This window comes from Chaetodon trifascialis, chromosome 10 (assembly GCF_039877785.1).
Source record: "Chaetodon trifascialis isolate fChaTrf1 chromosome 10, fChaTrf1.hap1, whole genome shotgun sequence".
NCBI lineage: Eukaryota > Metazoa > Chordata > Actinopteri > Chaetodontiformes > Chaetodontidae > Chaetodon > Chaetodon trifascialis.
This window is the reverse complement of record NC_092065.1, coordinates 1,818,746-1,828,413: the sequence shown is the minus strand read 5'-3', so window position 1 is coordinate 1,828,413 and position 9,668 is coordinate 1,818,746. Positions and strand designations below refer to the sequence as shown.

Genomic DNA, 9,668 nt, shown 5'->3' with positions numbered 1-9,668 from the left:
GATGTCAGAGTGCAGAAATTCCCATCCGGTGCTCTCGATTTCATATCTGAAATAAGATATCCACCAAGAAAATGTGACACCAGAACTAAAAACAGAAAACTCAAATCAAAGGAGCACTCAAGATCAACTTCAACTCTCCATCAGCTTTTGCCTTCTGCTTCTGATCTTTGAAAATTGCCAGCAAGCAAAATTTAGTTCCTAAAACGTTCTGGGAACATTGTTTTTTTGCTGTGGAAACATTTATCGAACATTCCTACTCAATGTTCGCTAGATGTTAAAACGGCAAGTTTTTCTGACGTAAAATCAACATTACTGTTAGGTTGTCTGAAAGTTCTGGTGAGGTTAGTTGAATGTTCCAGGAAGGTTACGTGAAAGTTTCCCCTAAACGTTCTCTAGATGTTTAAACTAGCAAGTTTTTCAGATGTAAAACCAATGTTATTGATATCTTTCCAGAGAGTTCTCGGAAGGTTAGTTGAACGTTCCCGGACAGTCATTTGAATATTTTCCACTTAGTGTTCTCTCGATGTTAAAACTGCAAGTTTTTCTTGCACAAATGTTCAATGATATTGTTAAGTTCCCAAAATGTTCTGGGAAGATAAGTTAAATGTTACACACAGGTTATTTGAATGTTTCCAGTTTGGTAACTTCCTCAATATTGTGGGAAAGCTACCAAATAGAAACCTAGAACGTTCTGAGAATGTTTCTGGAACATTTTCTGTTTTCTGGGTTGAGCAATCAACATCAGATAACAACATCAGCATTTTTGAATGACTCTAAGTAGTAAAATGAAAGCAGTAAAACAAAGTAAGGATACTTGATATTACTCACTCATTCAACTTCTCTCCACTGTGCACGTCCCAGACTGTGCATGTTTGTGTTATGTAAACCAGTTGAAGGACATTGTTGGCGAAAAGTAAAGAGACAGAAGCCGAGATAGAGTCAGGTGTGGTAAACACCTGCTGGAGGGGACACCGTGTTTGTCCACATTCATGTGTCCTGCCGATGTTTGCTCGAGGAAGACACTGAGCTTCTACCTGTTTGGTTTGAGCATCACTGAAGCCATCGGACACATATGTATCTAAACTCTGTTTTTTGTCACAAAATGTAGTCAAGAAATATCTGCTGCCTGGGAGGGGTCTGGCTCCCAGAATGAAAATCAGTTCTATATGTCCCTTATAATACAGGAAGTAAAAACATATTTCCTTTTTGTGGTAGATATGACAAGATTACAAACAGCACTTCACTACCCACAGATGCATTCAACAAACAGTTCAGCTAATTTGTGTCCTTTTGTGTTGTTAGCCTGGGAGTTAGTGACTTGTTGTGTGAACTGTTTGTTTTCATCATAAGTCTAAACTCACATTAATGATTGGATCAGAATGATTTTACTTGTGTGTGAATGTCAAAGCAAGTATAAAACTGTTTGCTGTATTTTGGAATTGTTTCCATGCCTTAATGAGTCACTTGTGAAATGCTGGCAGAACAAATACCAAAGGAGAGTAAATAACTGATTTTGTTGTATAACTTTTACTTAAATATACTTGAACTGGACTGATTTAATTCAGTAGTTTACTGGATGAAAACTGTCACATCTCTGCAAAAAACACAAACATTTAAATTAAAGAAGAAGATTTTCAGATCCTTGGAAGAAGCCCAGAGTTAAAAGTTTGAACTAATTACACTTTCAGGCATGAAGCTTTTGCGTGTTTCTCACAAGCATAAACTGAGATTGGCACAAAAAGTGAAAGAACTGAGATCTAATAGGCCAGGAAATTTCTGCTCTGGAACATTTGACATTTATACTATGTACATATCTATTTATGATTCATAATATCTAAAACACTGAGTGGCGATGGTCTTAGCAATGAGATGTTTAAGAGCTGAGGAAATAATCAAATAAAGACAGAGGTGTGAAATGCAGCAAAGCAAACATTAGAAATTTAAAAGGTTTTAAAATCATAAAGAAATGGAAGCGGACATTTTCCAGTGATTCATTTATTAGTCGGTTTGTATATCCTCTCTACAGGGAGTTCCACTCTGCACACACATTAGTAGGGGTTCTTGAAGGTGTGATCCATGATTGTCATCAGAGCCAGCCATGTCTCCTCAGCAGTGGGGATGATCTGATTGGCTGGCAGGATGAAGCCATAACGGCCGGTGTCCCTCAGTTCGAAGGTGTAGGAGTACTTGATGCCCTGGTTGTAGGTCCAGTCAATGGTGCCACCGCTAGCTTGGTCTGCAATTGAAACACATATTGCACAGGACAGTTAGATATAATGTTCAGAGTGTCAAGTGGCAGCCATTATGGAAGTCAGTTCTAAGCAGCATTAATTCTGATTATCTGATTTGTGAATGTACAAGTGAGATAAACTAAAATGAATCTATATGATAAGCAGTCTTGATGAAACTTACAGATGGTGTTGATGATGCTGCCATATCTGTAGCGAGTACCGTACAGGGAGGCCAGGTCAGTGATGGCCTTCTTAGCCAGTTCATGCTGTGGGAGGAGATGATCATGATCACAAATGAACTTCTGTTCATAGTTTCTCATGTTATTTCTGTACTGTATGCTTCTAACATTACAGGCAAACATTCAGAGGCACTGCAAAACCGATGAGTCCAGAGAAGAGATCAGCAATCGGCTCTGGGTAAAGGCAAGGAGTGTGATTTTTACCAGCTCGGCCCGGTCCTTGGCTGGAGTCCCAGTGTAACCATAGGGGTACAGGAGCATCTGGGAGTAGGAATGGATGGAGATGAAGGCCTTGATGTTACCGTGGGACTTCACAAAGTCCACGATGGACTTGACCTCAGACTCAGAGTTAGCGCTTGGTCCATGATAGGTTTCTGAGCAGGGGCTGCTGCTCGCACCAGCTTCTACTCAGGGATGACAACAGAGGCAAAGAAGCAAAGTACTTTGCGTCCTCTGCATGTTTTCAGAGCAATTTGTGGCAAATCTGTGCAGCTCTGCTGCAGGCCAGACTTCTGTTGAAAAACACTCCTTTAAAGCCACTGCATTAATGGATTAAAATTGTGGAACTTTGGCACCATCTGGTAGTACTACCAAGCATGAAACTACTAATAAAAGTATATAATCTATAAGACAATCACTGATGATTTTAAAACAAAACACAAACTCTAAAGAAATTCACGTGGTACCTTGGTACAGTTCAGCTAGAAAGAAAAGACGTTACCTCCAAAACCAGCATTCCAGTTCCTGTTGGGGTCGACTCCCACACATATAGAGCCAGGGTTGGGCTTCCTGGTCTTACGCCACATACGGTTCTGAAAGCATCAAAGTAAGTCATCACAGTTTGTTGTTTGATGCTATTCTTGAATTACTTATTTTTGGTTTCTTCTATTCAGGCAGATACACAACCATTACATGTGTTATATCATCCTGTAACTGAGCAGATGTTATGTCCGAGCCTGGAACATTCTAGTATCAAAAAACGTCTTTGCGTATAGTAGCTTTAAAGAGAAAGACAGGATTTACAAGTCTTTGTGTTCATGTCCTTCACACATGCCGTTTTCAATTTCATATGAAATTACACAACTCTCCAAGTTTCAGAGTAATGACAACTTTGGACCTCAGCAGGGTTGGGACACCCTGTAGGCGCCTTTAAAAAGTACCATGAACGAATGTTGTCAATCAAAAATTTCAATGTGGTAGGACATAACTGTAAAACCAGAGACTCACAGTGTTGTGGGTGTAGTAGAAGCCATCAGGGTTGGTCACAATCTCCAGGAAGATGTCCATGTTGTCGAGGATGGCAGTGAGAGCTGGGTCACTTCCGTAATCAGTCACAATCTACTCAGAAATGTAAAGAACACAGTATTCAGAGGCAGGTTGATGGTCAGAAACTGTAGGAATAAAAACAATGTGAGAAATATCAGAACACCTTTTTGGCGAACCAGGTGCCACTGGCCTGAGTGACCCACTCTCTGGAATGGATTCCCGTGTCGATCCAGATGGCGGGACGGTTGGTTCCACCGGTGCTGAACTAAGACCCCGGAAAGGAACATAGTTCAATAAAATTCCATGCAAAGAATAAATGAATGAACATACTAAAAATGATGTGTTTCACTACTGTTTTCTTAATTACTGTGGAGCTTTAATTTGCTCTCGTATGTTTGTTTAATTTACCTTGAGCACATTCAGGGGACGACCCTCGTAGCTCTGACCAATCACTACCTTGCTGACAAGGATGGGATTCTCAGACACCAGCATGTCCTGGAAACTGTAGATCTGAACCAAAGACAAAATTCAGGTCTATAATCATGAGCATCATTTGAGTGGAATAATTCTGTGTGTCACTGGGATTTCCCATTGCTTTCAAGGAAGTTCTGGCAAACTACCAGACAACTCAGGAAGGGAGAGCAGAACTTGACTCTGAGGCTGTGAGCAAGAGCTGTGTCCCCATTACCAACTCCTGTCTGTCCACTGGTACAGTTCCCACTTCACTGAAAGTTGCCAAAATCAAGCCAACGTTGAAAAATCCTGTTTTTTTAGTTCCCCAGAGAGTTCCACAGGGTTGAGTGTTAGGTGCACACTGTTCATGTCCCATTTGAAACTAAATAAAACGTATTATTGCTGTTATTACTAACCTCGCCGAGAGTGTGGTAGCTGGAGAAGTCGAAGCTGTCAGTGTTTCTGACCTCACCGAAGCGAGCAACAGACGCCATCTCCTCCTGCTCCTCATCCAGCATCACCTGCAGGGCAATACCATCATATCTGAATCCGATAACATTTTCTAAAATCCATGATGCAGTCAGATTGAGCTTTGGCCCTAAATCAGCTCAAACATCTGAAAAACTCAAAAACAAGTGCAGCAAAATCATCTTTGCTCATGACTCGAGAATCCAGGTTGTTTGAAGGACTCGTACCTGCAGGTCTTTGACCATGATGGAGTAGTCAATGTCCTGAGTCTCCAGGTAAATTTTGACAGACTGCAGGCTGTGGAAAGGAACTCTGACATCCACAGGACTGGCCACATCAGTCACCCCCCTCCAGAAGTCCAGCTGAAAGAAAACAGACATTCATTGAAGAAAACAACATTTCAGTATATTCATTAACAAAGAGGTTTGTTACATTTTAATTTTAGAATTTATTTAAACTATTGTCAGTGGATGATAAATGACCTCCAAGCTGATCATGTCCTCCAGGTCCTTGATAAGAGACAGCTGGACGTCATCCTTTGCAACAATGCGAAGCACCTGATGCCTGCAAGAACAGAAAGGCAATGGTTTAGATCTCTTTATCCAAGATTCCAAACCAAGAGGAAAGTTGGTGCACATGAGGTGGAGTAAGATTTCTCAAGGCTGGTGCTGCTTGTTCAGATGTTGGACAGTGAGAACAGAGTGATGATTCCTGGTGTTGTCTGATTGGCAGAGCAAAGCACTTCTCAGGGTTTGAAGCTTGATTCCAAGTGAGGCTTTCCAAATGTGGAAAAACTAAAGAACTTTATGGTAATGAAGTAATTACACATGAAAAATCTGTTTTTATTCAAATACATTTCATCCAAATGAAACAAATTTCCGAATATCTGACTGGGTCTTACATTGTTAGAAATATGCTGATCTGTCTTTATAGGTAAACATTTCCACCAGTGAAAATACCAAATATAGAAATTTTGTAATGGGCCTAGTTGGGTCTTTTACACACTTTTAAAAAGCTATGCAGCAGAAGAGAGTGGGCAGGCGGGTGAGAGGGAAACACTGTCAAATGATGAGGAAACAGTATCAGTCAGAGGATTGCTGCAAGTGCACTTTTAAAGGGTTGTTTCAGCCAAATTACAAAAACGATCTGCCTCTGCCATTGACATTTTTGTTTTGAATGTGTTTTCCAAACCTTTGAGCACCACAAACAAAACTACATTCACTTCACCTCACTGTTGTGTTGAGGTGGAGGCTGATATCTCAAAAAGCGACATTCAGAAACACCAGATTAAACCAAAAGTACCTGCATGGAAGCAATGTGCATCATCATCATCTTCATCATGCATCACCAGTACTGGTGCATTCATTTAAAAAAGGCCAATAATCACAGATGTCTTATTACAGGCACTCCATATTAGTTCATAATTATTTCACATATGCACACACATATATACACATTACTTACACCCTACACAGCAGCGGGAGGCTTTGGGAACCCCACTTACCCCTCGAATGTCTCCTTGCTGAAAACGGCCACAAACAGCGCGGCGAGTGCGAGCAGCCCCCTCATTGTGACCGACATTGTGAACCTGGCAGGGCCGATCTCAGGCTTTTATTGTGGAGCCTGAAAGGTCAAGTTCATAACCTTGCTTGAGGTGATGGAGTTCTGTCAGCAGCTGGACTCGTTCCCACACCAGCCTAGAGATACCAGAGATACCAACAGTTGCGCCATGCACCATACGTTTGTGACGTATCCGAGGATATCCGAGATACATGTTATGGCTGAATTATTGTCTGTATCAATTCATCTGTCAGTTATTTTGACGTGTTTAATTGTTCAGGCTGTAATATGACAGAGAGCAGTGAAAGGTTCCCTTCACAAGTTTACAGACCAAAGAGCTTAGTCTTAGTCCAAAACTCAAAATAAATTCAGTTTTAGATGATATGAAACATGAAAAAGCTTCAAAACAAACAGCAAAAATTCCATATATTTTCTTTGTATAATAACATATTTTGATTCATTTTTATTATTATTTTCTTGTCAGAATTTAAGAGGATTTAGCTTCATGTTACCCTCGATATAGTTTCAATGATTTTTTGTTTTGTGTCAACTGATCTTCTCAATACCTCTTTGTCTCAGCACTGTATTTTGTCACTGTGTCCTTGTCAAGTTTTCCTGTTGTTGTTGTTGAGAAAATAATTACAGTTTCCAAGGATTTTTTTAAATGATAGAGATGAAACAGTAGAATGAAAGGAAATCAGACTGCAGTCTAATCAGGCTTGGACCAGCATACAAGCCTGTTGTCAGGAGGCAGCCCGCCTCCATCAGAACAGTTCACCAGTGGTCAGTGGAAGCCGAGGAGGAGCTGAGGGAGACAGTCCACAATGTGGACACTGAGGGACTCTCCCATTGTATTATGGACTACATGAGGAGGAGTGTTGCACCCACCAAAAAGGTATGTAGCTTTTCCAGCAAGTCCTGGATCAGTGGGGGCTTTGAAGCCTTGCTGAACAGGAAGAACTGCTTTCACAGCAGAGGACACTGAGGGGGCCAAGGCTGTTCTGAGGTAGGCCGAGGACAGTTACAAAGACAGACTGACGGTTAGAATACAGAAGAGCAGCTCCGAGGAAATATGTGCCACCCCCTCACCCCTGATCATGACAACCTGCCAGCTGAGGAAGCAGCTCTTCATGGTCAGCGTGAACCCTGACAACACCAACCCAGAGGTCATCACGATGCCCAAGAAGAGACACCACAATGCTCCAAAAGGCTGCAGGCCCGCTGCTCTGACGTATGGTCCTGCAGCACCTCAAGCCTCTGGTGAGTGACTCCCTGGACCCCCTTCAGTTTGCATCACATCTGAAGAGGCTGTGCCTCATAGACTGAGACTATTTACTGATAGACTGTACATAATTGTATCAGCCCACAGTTCTGTTGCCTAAAGATGACAAAGTAGTTACTTTTGGTCCATTAACATGAGCAACCAGCGACTGTTTCGCAACATTAACCACATGACAATGAAGGTCTGGCATGCCTGAGGCTGCTACTCTCCAGCGGTCATATATAAAGTTTTGGAAAACATTGGCAATCAACTTCTTCACCCGTTCAGTCATGAGGATGTGCTGGTACATATCTGCATTAATGTACTGACAGGTTGTACATGTGTTCACTCATTCACCCATGCAGACATCCAGAGTGAGCTGTTCTGTGTTTTGGTTTCTGTTTCTGTTTCTGTTTCTGTGCTCTTGAGGTTCTCATTCACATCACTGATGCTGCTGTGACACCTGAGTTTCCCTTTAACTTATCTTAAGTGCTGATAAATTCAGTTTTCAGCTCAAGATGGAGTCTTGCTGCTGAACAGGAAGCCGCAGCCGTCTCCGTTTCAGCTTCCTCTTTGTTACTGTTGGGTTAAGACTGCACTCAGCAAGCAGCTTAAACAGGCCAAATCTAAACCAGCTGCTGGGATACATGTACTGTGAACTCTGCATGTTAGAGAGAAACACTTCCAGACATGAGACAACTTGAGATGTCAGAGTGCAAAAATTCCCATCTGGTGCTCTCGGTTTCATTGCTGAATGAGATATCCACCAAAAAAATGTGTCAGCAGCACTTAAACCTGAAAGCTGACATCAAAGTAACACTCACCATCAACTGTAATAGCCAGCTTTTGCCTTCTGCTTCTATAAGAGCCACATTTTGGTGTGTTGTCACTGGATGTTTGAATATTGAGCAATGGACATCAGATAACATTTTCATCATTTTTGAATGACTCTAGAATCCAAATCCTCCTCATATGGAAACCTTCTCATGTCATTAGCACAAAATATTTCCCTCACACTTGAGCTTGTAATCATTTAAAGTCAGTTCACATGATAGCGAAGTAGAGATTCTTGACATTACTCACTTTCCACTGTACATGTCCTAGAATGTGAAGGATTGTGTTATGTAAGCCATTTGATAAGGACACTGTGGGCGAAAAGCAAAGAGACAGAAGCTGAGAGAGTCAGGTGTGCTAAACACCTGCTGGACGGCCTCTGATTCACAGACTTACAGTAAAGCAGTTTGTCCATGTCCATGTGTCCTGCAGATGTTTCCTCGAGCACGACACTGAGCTTCTGCCCGCCGAGTTTGAGCATCAGTGAAGCCATCAGACGTAGATGTGTCTTAACTCTGTCTTTGTCACAGTGAAACAGCATTTTGAGACTGTGTAACTTCCTTCTTTTGACGTACTTTTCTCTGGTGATAAATGTAGTCAAGAAGTATTTGTTGGAGAAAAAAACAGTTCTGTTTATCCTTCCTACACATCAGCAGGCAGTACACAACAAAAGGTGAGATCTAAGTAAGATGAAAAAATCTTAAATCAAGGCATTATATGCTTGTTTTTCATCTGACAACATGTTATCTGTTTTTATGTTGCAGCATTTCACTTGTTTCAAGCTTTTTTTGCCCTTAATTGTCTTCATAAGCTATTATAACTTCTTGCACATGTTATATAAGTCCCATTATGGATTTAGCAGTTGAAATATGTAAATGAAGGCAGGAGGCATGTTTTTGTTTCCACACAACAACACTTGAATGAATGATGTCGATGCAGTTTATTAAAGAAGTGATACTATCCAGTTGAATGAACAATGGTGTTAAATCTTGAAAGTAGCCACAGATCTACTTTAAAGCTGCAATCCATAAATTTTACTACATCAACACTGACAGAGAGTCTAATGACTATTTGGGAAAGTCTCTGACTGTGTTGTTGCTACGCAGTTAAAATGTGTGAAAGAAATATGAACAAACTCTGTGAGTGATTGAATCCTCACAACACGCCTCAAAATAGACGGTCAACGAGCTCCAGAATGACCCCTACAAGTGTTTTGTTAATATGTTGCCCCGGTTTGAAGCACAGAAAGCACCAGAACTACATTTTTAAGTGACAAGGACAGCTGTAGGGAAAGCCTGTGGTCATGGTTAAAGTAACTGGCCTACGGTGCCACCTGCAGTCTGGAGCTGACCAGAA

General features: G+C 41.3%; 1 protein-coding gene across 1 annotated transcript; it reads right to left on the bottom strand.

Moving 5' to 3' along the window:
* Window positions 1-1,979: 1,979 nt before the first annotated feature.
* Window positions 1,980-8,724, bottom strand: cpa5 (carboxypeptidase A5). The gene is made up of 12 exons (XM_070971788.1): window positions 8,709-8,724; window positions 6,162-6,354; window positions 5,140-5,221; window positions 4,885-5,019; window positions 4,606-4,710; window positions 4,145-4,246; window positions 3,900-4,001; window positions 3,698-3,808; window positions 3,192-3,282; window positions 2,675-2,874; window positions 2,413-2,497; window positions 1,980-2,236 (listed from the first exon to the last, which is right to left on the bottom strand). The coding sequence occupies exons 2-12, from the start codon at window positions 6,236-6,238 to the stop codon at window positions 2,049-2,051; spliced, it is 1,278 nt and encodes a 425-aa protein (XP_070827889.1). The 5' UTR covers window positions 6,239-6,354; window positions 8,709-8,724; the 3' UTR covers window positions 1,980-2,048.
* Window positions 8,725-9,668: the final 944 nt, after the last annotated feature.

Excerpts from the sequence above, each read along its gene's own strand:
- cpa5 (XM_070971788.1), bottom strand. The coding sequence starts at position 6,238 with ATGTCGGTCACAATGAGGGGGCTGCTCGCACTCGCCGCGCTGTTTGTG. Across the intron at positions 4,247-4,605 it reads GCTACCACACTCTCGGCGAG|ATCTACAGTTTCCAGGACAT; the intron begins GTTAGTAATAAC and ends TCTTTGGTTCAG. Across the intron at positions 4,002-4,144 it reads GTCCCCTGAATGTGCTCAAG|TTCAGCACCGGTGGAACCAA; the intron begins GTAAATTAAACA and ends CCGGGGTCTTAG.